This window comes from Simochromis diagramma, unplaced genomic scaffold (genome assembly GCF_900408965.1).
Source record: "Simochromis diagramma unplaced genomic scaffold, fSimDia1.1 OVJJ01000282.1, whole genome shotgun sequence".
NCBI classification, from domain to species: Eukaryota; Metazoa; Chordata; class Actinopteri; order Cichliformes; family Cichlidae; genus Simochromis; species Simochromis diagramma.
In genome coordinates, this window is record NW_024386816.1 from 33,033 (window position 1) to 51,714 (window position 18,682).

The following is an 18,682-nucleotide window of genomic DNA, read 5'->3' on the forward strand; positions in this document are numbered from 1 at the left end:
GGGGTAACAGTGACTATCTCTTAACAGGATGGAGTGATGCCTTCAGACTGACAGTTTCATGTGAGTTGGACCATGATTCATGCTGACATTTAATGTTTTAAAGTTTACATTTGTCTACTACTCTTTGGTGTTCATTGAAAACTGAACTGGTATTTGAAGTTTGAATATTTATTTTGTTGTTAATTAATTAATTTTGTTATTGTTATTTTCCCTGAACTAAATGATAATATGATGTATGTTTTCCTGTAACTACAACAGCAAGTAAACCCAGAGCCACACTGACAGCACAAAGTTCAGTCATACCAGCAGGGGGCAGTGTGACACTGAGCTGCTCTGTGGAGGGCTCTGCTGGCTGGAAGTTTGACTGGTTCAGACGTGATTCAGAGTTTTCTGGAGGTCAGAAAATAGGAGCTGGAACATCAGAGCACACGATCAGTATTTCAGAAGGAGGCATCTATTACTGCAGAGGAGGGAGAGGAGATCCAGTTTTCTCCACAGAGGACAGTGCTGCAGTTACAATTCAGAAACAAGGTGAGGGTGAAATTTTGTTGTGAAATAAAACAAAACATCATGATTAAACTCAAGTAACAATTGATTTATGATTTTTTTCAGTTTAATATTTGTGTTTATTTGTTTGTTAGGGAAAGTTTGGGCTGCTGTGAAACTGCAGCACAGCTGGTCTCAGATATTCACTGGTGAGACTGCTGGGATCACTCTCAGATGTGAGATTCAGGGAGGTGAAGGAAAGGTGTGGAAATATGAATGGACAGCACCCAACACAAACAGGCCTCCAACATCCAGTGAATACAGGATCAGCAGAGTTTCAGTGTCCCACAGTGGAGACTACAGATGTCGGGGTAGCAGTGACTATCTCTTAACAGGATGGAGTGATGCCTTCACACTGACAGTTTCATGTGAGTTGGACCATGATTCATGCTGACATTTCATGTTTTCATGTTTACATGTGTCTTAACAGGAAAACTCCAACAATGATCCAGCTGTCTGCAGGCAGCTCAGGACAACAGTTTTTCTCACTGTGCAAACAGAAAGGAGAGACACCATGGAGGCTCTTAAAATATCAGCAATGTAAAGAGGAATGTACAGAGATGACAGTTTGATAAGAGAATGATAAATCAGTGAAATCTTTAGTTTGTTAAACAGTCTAATGTGTCACATGCAGGGAAACTAATTATTTTTTTTGTTTGTAGATAAATTACTCTGTGAATGTTTAAAGTGTGATTAGTTCTGTAAGAAATGTATTCTTTATGATGATTTAATTTTTTTAATGGTTTTGTTTCTTCAACAGCAAGTAAACCCAGAGCCACACTGACAGCACAAAGTTCAGTCATACCAGCAGGGGGCAGTGTGACACTGAGCTGCTCTGTGGAGGGCTCTGCTGGCTGGAAGTTTGACTGGTTCAGACGTGATTCAGTCTCTTCTAAAGCTCAGCTCATGAGAGGAAATGAAGCAAACAGAGTTATTAGTGTCTCACAAGGAGGTCTGTACCACTGCAGAGGAGGGAGAGGAGATCCAGTTTACTACACAGAGGACAGCAGTGACGTCACAGTTGTGGAGACTTGTGAGTTTTAAACTTTCTGTTATTTAAGTTTCTCATGTGTTTCATAATAATAATAATAATAGATTGCATTTATATAGCGCTTTTCAAGGAACCCAAAGCGCTTTAAAATTCCAATATTCATTCACTCTCACACACTGGTGGAGGCAAGCTACAGTCGTAGCCACAGCTGCCCTGGGGCAGACTGACAGAAGTGAGGCTGCTATATCTTGCCATCGGCCCCTAGGCAGTAGGGTAGGGTAAAGTGTCTTGCCCAGGGACACAACAACCAGGACAGAGAGCCCAGGGATCGAACCGGCGACCTTCCAGTTAGAGATGCGCCGCCCAACTCCCTGAGCCACGTTCATAGAAATGAAGAAATAAAATTTGTGGCATCAACTCCAGAAAAGACTAGAAAAACTGCATATTTATTGCTCATTAGCTGCTGTTAGTCTTTAAATTGTGTTTAATATTTGTGTTAAATATTTTTGGCCTCTCTTTCTAAATGCTTCCTCACATTAATCTGACTTTAAGTGGACATGAAAGACTGTGTATTAAGCCACAGAGCCATAAAAACAAACAAACAAACATAAGGGTTAATCCTGAACATGTTTTCATTCGAGGTCATCAACAGCTCAGCTAACATCAGGTCAGATCAGGGTCGGCAACCCGCGGCTCTTCCGCCCCTCAGCTGTGGCTCCCGCAAGCTTTGGGTGAAAAATAAAAGTCCAACCTTGCTTTAAGAAAGTGGCCTGATGGGTAATGTATTCCGTGTATTCCGTGCCACAGGTTGAATGTAGAGGTGCAACGATACACAAAATTCACCGTTCGGTTCGATACTTTGGTTTCACGGTTTGATATTTTTTCGATACAAAAAATTGTTCATGCCTTTTTAATTTGTCATTTATTAAAATTATAAATATATATTTTAACTCAGAAGTACAGTTTTTCAATTTAATGTTGCTGAAACAACAAAGTAATCAAAATATATATATATATATCTGATTGAGGAATCACTCATCTTTGGAAAAGAGAGTTTATTACAGAGAAATGGTTCTTTCCAAAATAAAAGCTATACTATACGCTTCTTCTGGGCTATATTCTCAGCAGCATAATAAACATATCAGGTCCCCATAAGGAGAATCATGTGCTAACGGCTGTCTAAATCACTCGGGTAAAGTTTGTAGCATGCATGCTTGTTGTTTTTGTCTGCTTCCACTTGTCATTACACTAGGATGATGTCGGAGTAAATGTGCAGTCATATTTGTTGTGTTCCCACTAGTGCTGTCAGCGTAAATCTCGTTGAAATGACGTTAACGCCACAACACGGCAAATCTCCGTTAACGAGCTACCGCGGATCGCCCCGTGCGTGGGGCTGGGTGGCCAACATGTTAACGAGCAAACTGCGCTAACACACTAGTTCCCACCTGTGTAATTGAGCATTGCGTGGCACATCCAACATACTGTTTTACTTTTGTCCATGATGCGCTTACCTTCAGGGTCATACGTCACATGAAAACCAAAATAGTTCCAAACGCCAGATCTGAATGAGGGTGGGGGAGGTTCAATTTGCCATGTTGCAACGAGAGCTTAACTTCTGTCTCGCTAGCTTGCCCTGCGCTCACTGAATCTGCGTTCGACTGCTCCGCCTAGGCTGCACTGTCGAGCGCAGATCCACTGAGCGCAGCGCAAGCTAGCAAGACAGAAGCTAAGCTCAACACAGACAGCATCGTCAGAAGGAAAGTTGATAAAATAAATTTAAAATTTTGTATTGTTCGATACATATGCGTACCGAACCGAAAGCACTGTATCGAACGGTTCAATATCGATACGAGTATCGTTGCACCCCTAGTTGAATGTTGTGGTGAAGACAGGGACCGCCTCTCTCTGCGTATGTGCGAAGCAGCGAGTGAGAGTAACATCTGCAGGAGGAAGTTTACAGAGTGAGAAAAAGAAAAGTGTGTTTATAGCAGCAGCTACTGCAGCCAGAGAGAGTCTGACAGGCCCAGCTGTGAGCCACATGTTAGTATCCAGCTGTTCACTGTGTTCACCGCCTCCAGAGGAAGAAAGTGTGCTGCTGTAACCTTCCCACGCCTCTCTCCATCTCTGCACTTTGCCATAAGTTGACCCAGAGCAGAAAGCTAGTTAGCAGCTACGAGCCAAACTCAGAACACTGAGCATCAGCCAGAGGTCTCCGTGGGTCAGAGCCGTGGATCTGGAGATAAACCTGCCATTCTGACACTCACGTCAACATGACAAAGTCTGCTTTCCATAAGGAGACAAATTTGTATTGAAAGTGTTACAAATGTGCACGACATGATCAACAAGCAATGATTTGTGACTTGAAAGCAGCTCACATTTGTGGATCTGTGTGAAGCTGGCAGTTAAATTAGACTCAAAACCCCACGTGGGCACGAGACGTGATCTGTACGTGTCAGGTGATTCGTCCACATGTATTTAAGGTGTTGTGAGCTGTGTATTATCACCAGATATGCTGTTATTGTGCAATAAATATCTTTATGTTTTCGACCCTGAGCTGATGTATTTTATACTCAGGGCTGCCCGTGGCTGCATGAAAACAACAGAAGATGATCGCTCATTGAAACGGACTGAAGACATAATTATATACAAATAGTTTTCATGATTATTCTTCTTATTTTACAATTATTGGACCACAGCTACATTTTATTTACTTATTCTGAACTCAAACAGACCTGCAGAATGATGCTTTATTTAAAGTAGGCCTGCACAGGCCTGTGCTGTTTTTCTCCTCTTTAAAGTTTTTGTTAAAAAGTTCTTAAAAGGTAAAAAAGCTCTTCTTCTTGTTAAGACATCTTGTATTGTATTAAGTATATTTATTATCATCTCTGAATTATGGACGGATGAATTTTAAAGAAAGAAATCTGAAAAACAATCCAGACGTTAAAATTTGTGCCTCAATGATCAGCAGTTACTCAGGTTTGTGTCGACACATTTGTACAATAGTTTGTGTGAACTGGAGACCTGAAAAGTTGCACACAAAACACTGCACACATCTGTAAATCTTACTTTCTGCTTGTGAATCATATTATACACAGTTGTACCACTTTCAAGGTAAATTTGTTGCCATAAAAACAAGGATATACTGTCCACCTTCACTCCCTGTCTCTGTAGCTGTAAGTGGTTCTTCAAAGGGAAAATGCAGCTGTTAGCTGTAATGTTAGGATTTGTAGATCACTTTATAAATGTGGAGTGTGTGGAGAACAGGCTGTGTGAGTCAGATACACCAGTGGGCCACCACACACGTGTACCACACGGTAAATAAATGTAAACACTGATTTTTAAATCCAGCTTCATTTAAAGTCAAAGTGTCACCAGGATGCAGTAAAACTTTCTCCTCTGAACAACAGCAAAAAGAAAATCAGGCTTCAAAATGACTTCATGTTTGTATTTGTCTCTAACTGGATATTTTTCTGTGAACAGTTCCCAGTAAGCCCACTGTGACCCTGCAGCCATCCTGGACTCAGATATACAGCGGTGAGACAGTCACTGTCAGATGTGAGATTCAGGGAGGTGAAGGAGCTCAGTGGACGTATGAATGGAGAGCAGCCAAGTTAAACACACCTCCAACATCCAATGAATACAGAATCATCAGAGCTACTGAGTCTGACAGTGGAGGATACAGCTGCCGGGGCAGAAGGGACTATTTCTTCTCAGGGTGGAGTGATATCATCACACTGACTGTATCATGTAAGATCTTTCATCCAGATTATTTCAAATTACTTATTGTGTTAATCTAACCTTTAATTGGGAAAATTAGTCATCTGCCTATTAAATAAAATCACAAATCAGATTTTAATTTATTTATTTTTTATTCTAGTAAACTTTCAAACATGATAACAGACAGTTTGTGTTTATATTACAAAACATATAATTTGACCATTTGTGGACAGGCTGCAGTCTTCAGTGTCCATGAACAGCATCAACATGCTGGTTCAGACGTTTCTTCTCAGGGTCGAAATTATTTATTTTCTTCTTGTATAAAAATATTTTTAATGTTAGTTTTAATTCAAAATTAATGGTTAAAAACATGTAACACATATAAACATCATAGAAAAAGCAAGTGAATGTTTCAGTTCAACAAGCGCTCCAGTCAGACATTAAACTTCAGTAACACTGTGCAGTTATGAAACTTTAATCTGAGTCAAACTGATTTAATCAGCATTAAATAAATCAATGAAATAAACATCACCCCACAGATACAACCTCAGTGAATTATGTCCAGTGTTCACTCAGTGTGGGTGTTAAACTGTGTGACTGGAGTCGTGCTTTGTGGCATCGAGAGCTCAGAACAGTCCGTCAGCAACAAACTGACCATGGATTAAAAAAGTACACTTGGTGAGAGACAAACAGGGTATTTTAAAACTTTACTTATACTCGATAACACTATAATTGCTGCTTGTGAATTGAAATGCATTCTGGGATACCTGGCTGCCTCACGTCCACAGTACCACCAGTTCATCGCAGTCGATTGTCTAGTATTGATCTGTGCTGACTTACTCTACATGGTAACCAATCAGATGTTAGACAAGCTGCAGTGGCAGCGTTAAACAAGACCCTCCACAGGTTTTTCACATTTTGGCAAGTTTGGTCTCATGAGGAACACAAACTCCATCTTTAGCTGAATTAAACTCAAAGGACTCCTGTGTGGTTTTATTCTATTGGAGAATTCATTGGAGTCTGTCAGCCTCTCTGATTGTTGAGTTTTCCTCTGTAAATAAGGTGTTTACATTACTCAAAATGAAATTTAAGATCATAGAAAACTACATGAACTTGATGTTGGAACCATGTCAGCGATGGTCACGGTGCTCAAACAATAACAGACACCATTCAGTGTAGTGTGACTTTAGACTATTATTAAAGGGAAAAGTAGAGAGGACACAAACAAACTGACCATGGATAAACATGGATAAAGTACTTTGTATTTGTGACATTTGTCTTTGAATAGATGAAGAATAAATCAGAGGGAATCTGTAGTGTAGTTGTGCATGAAGACAGTCTAATGTGTCACATGCAGGTAAATGTTTTCTGTTTGGTGCTAGAAGCTAAATGACTGAGTGAATGTGTGAAGTTTGATCATTACTATTAAGCACTTACTGAAAAAAACAACAAATTACATATTTCTAAAATGATTCTTGAATTTTTTACTTTCTCTTTAAAATCTTTATTTATTGTAACAAAGTTTTTCCTGAAGTAACTGACAGTCTGATGTTTGTCTTTCCTGTAACATCAACAGCAAGTAAACCCAGAGCCACACTGAGAGAACAAAGTCCAGTCATACCAGCAGGGGGCAGTGTGACACTGAGCTGCTCTGTGGAGGGCTCTGCTGGCTGGAAGTTTGACTGGTTCAGACGTGATTCAGAGTTTTCTGGAGGTCAGAAAATAGGAGCTGGAACATCAGAGCACACGATCCGTATTTCAGAAGGAGGCATCTATTACTGCAGAGGAGGGAGAGGAGATCCAGTTTTCTCCACAGAGGACAGTGCTGCAGTTACAATTCAGAAACAAGGTGAGGGTGAAATTTTGTTGTGAAATAAAACAAAACATCATGATTAAACTCAAGTAACAATTGATTTATGATTTTTTTTTTCAATTTAATATTTGTGTTTATTTGTTTGTTAGGGAAAGTTTGGGCTGCTGTGAAACTGCAGCACAGCTGGTCTCAGATATTCACTGGTGAGACAATCACTCTCAGATGTGAGATTCAGGGAGGTGAAGGAAAGGTGTGGAAATATGAATGGACAGCACCCAACACAAACAGCCCTCCAACATCCAGTGAATACAGGATCAGCAGAGTTTCAGTGTCCCACAGTGGAGACTACAGATGTCGGGGTAGCAGTGACTATCTCTTAACAGGATGGAGTGATGCCTTCACACTGACAGTTTCATGTGAGTTGGACCATGATTCATGCTGCCAGTTCATGTTTTCATGTTTACATGTGTCTTAACAGGAAAACTCCAACAATGATCCAGCTGTCTGCAGGCAGCTCAGGACAACAGTTTTTCTCACTGTGCAAACAGAAAGGAGAGACACCATGGAGGCTCTTAAAATATCAGCAATGTAAAGAGGAACGTACAGAGATGAGAGTTTGATAAGAGGATGATAAATCAGTAAAATCTTTAGTTTGTTAAACAGTCTAATGTGTCACATGCAGGTAGGGATGGGAATTGATAGGAATTTATTGATTCTCATTGGCTCCAGTTTGAGAGTCGCCACCATCTCTAAGCAGAATATCAAAGACATGCAGATTAGAGGCTGTGAGGTCAAATGTTTTGTGCATGTTGGAGGTATTTCCCCTCTTTGTTGGAATCAGTGTTGGGATCATTTCTCAAAAAAAGTAAAGCAAAAAAGTTCTTACACAAAATCAGCACAAAGAGACCTTAAATCAGTTGTCATGGTGATTCTACAGTAGAAACATGAACAGGTAGAAATGGAGCTGCAGCCTGACTGCTCATCAGTTTGTTACGATGAAGTTCATCACTCTTGGTTGTTGGCTAGCTTAGCATTAGCATGCTGTCCTTGCAGGTGCTTTAAAGAGCTCCAACAAAAACTACTTTGTTTCTGTTTGTAGATAAATTAATCAGTGAAAGTTTAAAGTTTGATCAGTGCTGTAACAAGTTTATTCTTGAGGGTGTTTTAATGTTTTACTTATTTTGTGTCTTCAACAGCAAGTAAACCCAGATCCACACTGACAGCACAGAGTTCAGTCATACCAGCAGGGGGCAGTGTGACACTGAGCTGCTCTGTGGAGGGCTCTGCTAGCTGGAAGTTTGACTGGTTCAGACGTGATTCAGTCTCTTCTAAAGCTCAGCTCATGAGAGGAAATGAAGCAAACAGAGTTATTAGTGTCTCACAAGGAGGTCTGTACCACTGCAGAGGAGGGAGAGGAGATCCAGTTTACTACACAGAGGACAGCAGTGACGTCACAGTTACAGAAACTCGTGAGTGTAGTTGTTTTATTTCTACCAGATCAAGAGGTTATTATGTGATCACAACTTTTGATTCAAGTCAAAAATTGTGAGATTAAGGACTCGCCCTCACAATTCAATTCAATTCAATTCAATTTTATTTATATAGCGCCAAATCACAACAAAAGTCGCCTCAAGGCGCTTCATAGATACAGAGAAAAACCCAACAATCATATGACCCCCTATGAGCAGCACTTTGGCGACAGTGGGAAGGAAAAACTCCCTTTTAACAGGAAGAAACCTCCGGCAGAACCAGGCTCAGGGAGGGGCGGCCATCTGCTGCGACCGGTTGGGGTGAGAGAAGGAAGACAGGATAAAGACATGCTGTGGAAGAGAGACAGAGGTTAATAACAGATATGATTCAATGCAGAGAGGTCTATTAATACATAGTGAGTGAGAAAGGTGACTGGAAAGGAAAAACTCAATGCATCATGGGAATCCCCCGGCAGCCTACGTCTATTGCAGCATAACTAAGGGAGGATTCAGGGTCACCTGGTCCAGCCCTAACTATATGCTTTAGCAAAAAGGAAAGTTTTAAGCCTAATCTTAAAAGTAGAGATAGTGTCTGTCTCCCGAATCCAAACTGGAAGCTGGTTCCACAGAAGAGGGGCCTGAAAACTGAAGGCTCTGCCTCCCATTCTACTTTTAAATACTCTAGGAACAACAAGTAGGCCTGCAGAGCGAGAGCGAAGCGCTCTAATAGGGTGATATGGTACTACAAGGTCATTAAGATAAGATGGGGCCTGATTATTTAAGACCTTGTATGTGAGGAGCAGGATTTTGAATTCAATTCTGGATTTAACAGGAAGCCAATGAAGGGAAGCCAAAACAGGAGAAATCTGCTCTCTCTTTCTAGTCCCTGTCAGGACTCTTGCTGCAGCATTTTGGATTAGTTGAAGGCTTTTCAGTGAGTTTTTTGGACATCCTGATAATAATGAATTACAGTAGTCCAGCCTGGAAGTAATAAATGCATGAACTAGTTTTTCAGCGTCACTCTGAGACAGGATATTTCTAATTTTAGAGATGTTGCGCAAATGGAAGAACGCAGTCTTACATATTTGTTTAATATGTGCGTTGAAGGACATGTCCTGGTCAAAAATGACTCCAAGGTTCCTCACCGCGTTACTGGAGGCCAAGGTAATGCCATCCAGAGTAAGAATCTGGTTAGATACCATAATTCTAAGATTTTCAGGGCCGAGTACAATAACCTCAGTTTTATCTGAATTAAGAAGCAGAAAGTTAGCGGCCATCCAGGTTTTTATGTCTTTAAGACATTCCTGCAGTTTAACTAATTGGTGTGTGTTATCTGGCTTCATGGACAGATAGAGCTGGGTGTCATCAGCATAGCAGTGAAAATGTATGCTATGTCTTCTAATGATACTGCCTAAGGGAAGCATGTATAATGTAAACAGAATTGGTCCTAGCACTGAACCCTGTGGAACTCCATAATTAACCTCAGTGTGTGAAGAGGACTCTCCATTTACATGCACAAACTGGAGTCTATTAGATAGATATGATACAAACCACTGCAGTGCAGTACCTGTAATACCTACAGCATATTCTAATCGCTCTAATAGGATATTATGGTCGACAGTATCGAACGCTGCACTGAGGTCTAGCAGGACAAGCACAGAGATGAGTCCACTGTCAGAGGCCATAAGAAGATCATTTGTAACCTTCACTACAGCTGTTTCTGTGCTGTGCTGAGCTCTGAAACCTGACTGAAACTCTTCAAATAAACCATTCCTCTGCAGATGATCTGTTAGCTGTTTGACAACTACTCTTTCAAGGATTTTTGATATGAAAGGAAGGTTGGAGATTGGCCTATAATTAGCTAAGACTGCTGGGTCTAGAGATGCTTTTTGAGTAAAGGTTTAACTACAGCCAGCCAGAGAGAATGTGCTCTCCAAAAAACATCAACAAAACGATTCAGACCTTTAAAAAATGTGTTTTAGCTACAAAAGTTCAAATTCCAAATAAAAATGAGACCTTGCAGTGAAAAGTTTCAGATTTTGTTTTAATAACAAACAACAAAACAATTGTTTCTGTGTTACAGTGTTGATGTAAATACCAGCCGTACCTGCAGGTGTAAACATGAGACTGGGCTGTAACAATGTAAACACTGTATATGAGAGTTGTGTTGGATCTGATTGTTCAGTGTTCAGCATGGTGATGGCTGAGGGATCAAAGCTGTTCCTCAGTTTGTTAGTTTTTGTCTTTATGGCTCTGAAATGTCTGCCTGAAGGTAGACGTTCAAACAGTGCATGACCTGGGTGAGATGGATCCTGAAGGATTTTCTTCATGTTCCTGAGACTGCGGGAGCTGTGCAGGTCTTCAAGTGAGGGCAAAGGATGGCCGACTATCCTCTGGGTGACCTGTATAACGCTGTGGAGCTATTTCCTCTGTGCTACTGTGCAGCTGTGCTATACAGTTCTTCATGTAGCACAGTATGCTATCAAAAACCAGCTACAGGTCAGGGTGTTTGAAAATATCTCAGTGGATCCTGATGAAGCAGTCCTGCCTGTGGCCTGGTTTTGACTGTCTTTGTGCTGATTGTAGCAATTTTACAAAGTGGGATGTGGCCGTGATGAAAACAGTTATCAGTGGTCAGACTGGCCCGAGGTGTGGTTTAACCCTGTAGCCTGTTGGAGGTTTATTTTTTTCACTCACGTTACTCTCATGTTTTAAACATCAGAATTTTTATGTTTCTATTTGTCTCTAACTGGATATTTTCCTGTGAACAGTTCCCAGTAAGCCCACTGTGACCCTGCAGCCATCCTGGACTCAGACATACAGCGGTGAGACAGTCACTGTCAGATGTGAGATTCAGGGAAGTGAAGGAGCTCAGTGGACGTATGAATGGAGAGCAGCCAAGTTAAACACACCTCCAACATCCAATGAATACAGAATCATCAGAGCTACTGAGTCTGACAGTGGAGGATACAGCTGCCGGGGCAGAAGGGACTATTTCTTCTCAGAGTGGAGTGATATCATCACACTGACTGTATCATGTAAGATCTTTCATCCAGAGTATCTAAATAAGGAAAAAGCACTTCTTCTTTCTTACAGCTTTATAACTGTCTTTCATGTTGGTCAGTAAAATGTTTAGTTTTTATTCCAACAACAAAAACCTGAACAGCAGCTTTTTATTCACAGTGAAGAGAACAAAACATATGAGAGTAACTTCTCTGCTGTGCAGCTCTAATACATGAAAGATGAAATGCAGAACAAATGCTGGATCTGTCTCAGCTGCTCCACCACATCCACTAAGAAACATTAAATCCACTGATTGTTCCTCATGTGTGTTTTTAACTTAGAAATGCTGCAAATTAAATATGAAAGATTAGTGTTGTGTTTGTGTGATAGTTGTACAGTTTGTTGTAGCTTCACCATTAAAGTTATGTGATATTTATTATTTCCATATTTCCACCAAGTTATTTCAACTGGTTTGATTCAGTCATTGACTTTTGTTCTTTTTCTAAACTGAACTGCAGATAAACCAAAGGCCAAACTGAGAGCTGATAACACAGCTGTTCCAGTAGGGGGCAGTGTGACTCTGACCTGCTCTGTGAGCCCATCATCATCATCTGGATGGAAATACTACTGGTACAGAGATGAGAAATCCTCTGAAGCCCTGACCACACAAGATGCAGTTTTCCACTCAAATGGACAAATCAGTGTCTCACAGGAAGGACTCTACAGGTGCAGAGGAGGAAGAGGAAACCCAGTTTACTACACAGAGGACAGCCAGTCAGTCAGGATTGGGAAAACTGGTCAGTTTAACATGAAGTCAGATAAATTCCTGATTAAGGAGGAAGATGAAGAACAAAAGGCATTAACATTTTTGACATTCATGTGTTTTTATTGTACTTTCTTGAACACTAACAGTCTCAAACAGGCCTGTTGTGACTCTGCATCCAAACTGGTCTGAGATATACGGAGGAGAGACGATCACTGTCAGATGTGAGATCCATGGAGGAGACACTGAGTGGGATTATGAGTGGGAAACAAACAGCATGATAAAAGCTCCAAATCAAAATGAATACAGGATTAGATCTGCTTCATCATCCAACAGTGGAAACTATCGCTGTAAGGGCAGAATGAAAAGTTCACAGCATGAAACAACAGAGTGGAGTGATTCAGTCACACTGACAGTTTCTGACAGTAAGTAGAGTCATAGTTCATTTAACCTGGAAATAGAAACGGTTTGTAAAAATGTGTTTTTATTAGTACATGTTGAGATATTTGACATGTTTAGATAGTCTCACTCTTAAAGTTCATCATAAATATTTGTGAGTCAACATTTTAGTGACATTGAATTCAGAGTTAAGAGACGAAACATTGAGAGAAAATCTTTGTTGAACAGATGAACCCCGTCCTGTCCTCACTGTGTCTCCATCATGGCTGAGTCCTGGAGCCTCAGTAACTCTGAACTGTGAGGTTGAACATCCGTCTGCAGGATGGAGCTTCTACTGGTATAAAGCTGTTCCTGATCTATCAGAGAAATCCTCCAGTTATGAGCTGCTACCTGATGGCAGTGGGACTGCACAGGACTCCTACATCATTCATGGACAGACACACACAGCAGGATATGTGTGCAGAGCTGGAAGAGGAGACCCAGAGTATCACACTGATCACAGTCAACCAAAGTTTGTCTGGTCTGCAGGTCAGTTTGATGAATTTTAATCCTCATGTTGATGATTTGAAAGTCTGTAAATCTGGCTGCATGACTATCAGGACTCCTGTGAACCACACAAAAGTCAAACGTATATTTCCACTGTGGTATTTTGAATCCTAACATCTGTGAGCTTTGTGTCTTCACTGCATGTTGTTTCCAGATGTTCATTCAGCAGCGTCTCTCACAGTGAGTCCTGACAGAGTGCAACACTTCACCTCTGACTCTGTCTCACTGACCTGTGAGGGAAACTTCACTGAGTGGAGAGTGAGGAAGTTCTCTGAGGACGGCCGACTGTACTCTGACTGTAGGAGAATGACTGGATCCACATGTGACATCAACACATCAAAGTCAGATACTGCAGTGTACTGGTGTGAGTCTGGATCAGGAGAGTTCAGCAGTGCAGTCAACATCACTGTACAGAGTATGTTATTATACATTTACTTCTTGGATCTGAATGATTTAGATGTCACATGAACATTTGTCCCAGCTTTGCTGTATGTGAAGTCATTTCATGTGGGAAAAATAAAACACATACAGTAAATTTTAAATGTACAAGATCAGATCTTCACGATGAACATTTGTACAATCTGTTCTTATTATTGTTTGTCAGCTTTTTCTAAAAGTGTGCACCAGCTGATGTGACTGAAACAATTGTGTGTGATTGTGTCACAGATGATGGTAATGGTCCTATCCTGGTGAGTCCTGTTCATCCTGTGACTGAGGGAGCTTCTGTTAGTCTGAGCTGCAGTTTGAGAACACAAAAAATACTTTCCAATGTGTTTTTCTATCACAATGACAAACTTATTCAAAATGATACCCGAGGGGAGCTGAAGATCTCTGCAGTGTCAAAGTCTGATGAAGGTTTCTACAAGTGTCAGTACTCAGGAAGAGAGTCAGCACAGAGCTGGATGTCAGTTAAAGGTGAGCAGGATCAAAAGATTTTATACGTTTTTGTAAATGAGTTTAATGACTGAGAAGGAACATTAGATTGTCTGATTTAATTCTCAAAGTCACTTGGCTCCATTTTATTAATGTATTTATTCATAAGATTATAATTTATTAATAATTAATTTCTGTTTTGTTGTTACAGTAACTGTGTCAGGAGCTGACAGCTCTTCGTCTCCTGTGTGGTTGATGGTTGGACTGGTTTGTGGCGTCTCTCTCATTATTATTCTCCTGCTCTTGTTGTATCGCTGCAGACAGTCCAAGTGTAAGAGCCTCTTTTCTATTTTTATTAATATTCATATTACATTAGGAATCTTTCAGGGTTACTAAACTAAATGACGACTTTATTGCAGAAATTAAACTCAGTACAAATCCAAATTTAAATAAAAGTTGGAAACCACATTTCTACAATTCTTAGGAAAACAAACTATGAGGAAAGATGTGACAAAGCAAAGGAAAACTGAGGCAGTTTATAAAACACATGATAATGAGATGATGAGTAACAGGTGTGAACTCAGCTGGTGATAACTAACGCCTCTTTTCCATTAGTAATTACTCAGATCGACTGGTTTTCCATCACGCTCAAGTACCACCTAATGTGTGTGGTCATCGTCATAGTGACGTGGTCGAGCACCCCATGACTTAATTAGTATTTGTCACAAATGATACAACAAAGGTGAACATCACGGCGATGATATACCTGCTGCTCGGTCTGTGGCTTTCTATAGACTCGGGGCCACGGTGTTGCTTGTGTAGCCATTTCTGGGTTGCCGGGTTTCAAAAATGGCTTTTTTGTTTTTTTATCAACAAGACACTCTCATAACTCATCGAGTGATGCCACTGACCAGTCAATTGGCATGTATGCTATTGACGTCACATTTTGGGATCACCTCGGATCACTTGGAACTCCGGCTGAGTAAATACTAAAATAGTACTACTGGATCTGATGGAATCAGAACTATCTGATGGAAAACCCTGAAAACTGTGTTTTAGTTACTAATGGAAAAGAGGTAACAGAATGACACAAGATACAGGGGAGAATAAAACAGGAAATGACTGACACTGAGACCTGGACTAAGACACATGAGACCGTAGACAAATCATGGAAAGAGATAAAGAACAGAGTGAGAATACACAAGGAGATAAACAACCTCTCATTAACTAAAAAATAAAAAGATAACTATAATGTAAACATAACATTATAAGAGAAAGCCCTAATGTCAACAATAAAAAAAAAATATTAAACCAGAGAAACCAAAACACCAAAACCCGGGTCAACCATTCAAGGACCTTAAAGGAAGCACAGGCAGGAAGACACCTGCTAGACACTGTTGCCTGTCTCCCTACTGTCCCTGCAGCTGACCCTAGGACGCTTGTCTCCCCCACATGTGGTCTTTCCAGATCTCCATTAACTTTTACATGTCTTAGATTCAGTTTGTGCTCAGTTTTTTATTAAAATCTAGTTGGACAAACATCCAAATAACCAACTGACTACATGCACAAAAGATCAGAAACAAACAGGATTTTACAACCTGGTTGTATCTTTAACTCGACTGAAAGAATCCACAAATGTTGTTGTTTCATATCAGAACAACACAAACAGTAACACCATGATGGGTTCATGCTCTGAAAATATCTGACAGTCCTGTTGTTGATTTAAACACAACTAATGAAACTCTGTAAAAGGTTTTTCTGTTTTTTCATTTATCTTTGAAAATTGTGTCATATTGGTTTTCATGTGTGAGCCACTGAAACACTGGTGCAGTACATCATGTGAAAAGCACAGAGCAGCTAGAGATGAAACAGTCTTTTAATTTAAGGAAACTGGCACCATGTCATTGGTTTACAATTGTGTAACTAAAATATGAACATTTCAGGTGCAGATAAACCCCCAGATGTCATTTACTCTAATATTGAACTGGAAAACTTTGGAAATAAGTGTGAGTACACAAAACATACAATGTAGAAGAAAAGCCTGGAAAGTTTTTGAAATTTTTAAAAATGCGGCTCAAGAGTTGGGAGTTCGTCTTGTAATCGGAAGGTTGCCAGTTCGAGCCCCGGCTTGGACAGTCTCGGTCATTGTGTCCTTGCGCAAGACACTTCACTCGTTGCCTATTGGTGGTGGTCAGAGGGCCCGGTGGCGCCAGTGTTCGGCAGCCTCGCCTCTGTCAGTGCGCCCCAGGGTGGCTGTCGCTACAACGTAGCTTGCCATCACCAGTGTGTGAATGTGTGTGTGAATGGGTGGAAGACTGAATGTGTAAAGCGCTTTGGGGTCCTTAGGGACTAGTAAAGTGCTATACAGATACAGGCCATTTACCAAAAATGTATTAAATGTTTTTCTTTTGTGGATTCGATCATCTTCACAGGGAAGCATCATAAACCAGAGCAGAGTGCTGTTTACGCTAATGTGAAGACAGGAGCTGCAGGTACAGACACAACAGTCTCATTCAGTGTTTGTACTTGAATGTGTCATCACATCATTATATTGCAGGTAATTATAGGTCAACATGGAGTTTAGTTATTCACTTACTAATCAGTGTTTCAGCTTTACTGAATCACAGCATCCACAGATTCTGACCCAGACCTCAATCACAAAACACACACATGCAAAGCTGAAGTGTCACAGGCAACAAATGATTTTCACTTAGATTTCTTTCACTTTAGCTGTAAAAAGTTTAAAGTTCATATGTATCCAACATGTTTGTATCATATCTGTGCTGAACAAATGTGTCCTGAGCTCTGACGTCTCTTTTAGAGGACAGTCTGATGTATGCTGAGGTCAAACAGCCCAAAAAGGAAAAAGCCAAGAAAAACAAAGGTGAGCAAAGTCTGCCATCATCTCCACTGAATATTGTTCAACATGTTTATCTGCTCCTAAAATGTAAATCTGTTTATATTAATATTTGTATTTAGGTCTTCATGCGTACTAATTACTTGGTTAATAAAATCTAGTTCTATCTTTGCATTATTGCACACATCCAGTTTCCTCCTGGTTAATGATATTATTGTTCTCAATGATCTTCTCTTCATTCACAGGAACATCAAGTCCTGCAGCTGATGCAGCAGTTTATTCTGAAGTCACATCAGGAAGCTCTCTCAGTAATTCTGCTGCCATGCAGGCTGATTTATTCTTCACATTATTAAATGTCTTCAGCTCATAATATCTTTACATGTTGGAAATCACTTTGTCTTTTTGTGCTTGTCTTACAGGTCAGTGAGGAGAGCTGTAGCAGCAAAGCCAAGAAGAAGCTTTTTATGAAGCCACTCTTGCTCCTCTGCTGCCCAAATATCAGACATGCTCAGCTTTATGTACAGTTACAATATTACATCATAATATCAGACATATTGCTCTCTTATAGCATAAAACAAATGCAGGTGTATTTGTGCTCTTTATATTCAGTTACTTTTATAAAGCTTTTGTAATAAACCTTGAATGTATCTAACATGTTCCAACAGCAGTGAGAACAAAGTGTGAAATATGTGATCTTTAGTATCTGACAGCACAACTTAAAGTCAGTGTTTGCAGTGTTTCACAAGTAAATACTGATATGGGCACCAACAAATACTTTAACTGTGTTTGTCCAAAGATCTCGTACATTATATAAATAAGAATTATTTCTTATTAAACGTGCATATATGTATATTTTTGTTTCTGATCATTCTGTGCTTTTGTAGTTTGAAGGAGAAATAAAATCTTTTCACATTTGAACATTTTATCTTTGATTTTTGTTTCCTGTATGAGATTATTCACAAAGTAACAAAACAACCACTTAAACAGTTTGTAATGGTGTTGTCATGGAAACCTGAAATAAACAGATGTGAATATTATCTGCAAAGCGGTCACTAACAGTTCAGAGCATGACAGCAGTCTGCATGTATCTGACACAGAGGACTGAAGTAGAACATTTACAGAGAGAAGCTCTCTGTGTGCTGCTGTCACAGGATGCAGTTAAAGGAAAAGATAACTTGTACATGTGATGAATCTCATATGAAAGATGGAGACAGAACATCACAGAGAACTAAAGCTCTGCATCAATCTTCGTCAGCATGACTGAAAAAGTAGAAGGATTAAACCTTTCCATTATGCTCCCTTTTGATCATTAACTGATCGCACAAGAATTTAAAAATATGACACAAACACAAACATTTAGTCACAGTAAGGTGGAGGTACAGGTCAGGCTCCTGCTCAGTCAGGGAAACTAAACCAGCTGGGTTGAGCTAGCTCAGTGTTTTCCCCTGAAGTCAGCATGATGGTGATAAACACTGCTGGTCATATGCTCTAACACCTCAGTATGTGCTGTAGATGGTTTTCTCTCTTCACTAGCAATCATGACCTTGTCCTATAAAGTAGGTGAACAACTATAACTACACTGGTGACTGTTTTTATTTCTTCTATTTTCTTTTTGTCTGAAAGAGAAAACAAAGAGGTCATCAGTGCAACTCTGAGTATCTGTATTTCTATCCTGTAACTGTCAAGATGCAAGTTATTATACATG

General features: G+C 40.1%; 1 protein-coding gene and 1 long non-coding RNA gene across 2 annotated transcripts in view; both read left to right on the forward strand.

Annotated features, from left to right (window-relative positions):
* LOC120730732 (Fc receptor-like protein 5) overlaps window positions 1-17,431 on the forward strand; it is a 42,390-nt gene extending 24,959 nt beyond the window's left edge. The window contains exons 8-13 of the mRNA XM_040027191.1: window positions 14,332-14,451; window positions 16,064-16,126; window positions 16,553-16,612; window positions 16,942-17,004; window positions 17,223-17,285; window positions 17,397-17,431. Coding sequence (XP_039883125.1) covers window positions 14,332-14,451; window positions 16,064-16,126; window positions 16,553-16,612; window positions 16,942-17,004; window positions 17,223-17,285; window positions 17,397-17,404 — 377 coding nt within the window. The 3' untranslated portion in view covers window positions 17,405-17,431. The remainder of the gene's footprint in view (window positions 1-14,331; window positions 14,452-16,063; window positions 16,127-16,552; window positions 16,613-16,941; window positions 17,005-17,222; window positions 17,286-17,396) is intronic.
* On the forward strand, window positions 11,409-12,327 carry LOC120730733. The gene is made up of 2 exons (XR_005695188.1): window positions 11,409-11,574; window positions 12,058-12,327. It is a non-coding gene; the product is annotated as an uncharacterized LOC120730733 (long non-coding RNA).
* Window positions 17,432-18,682: the final 1,251 nt, after the last annotated feature.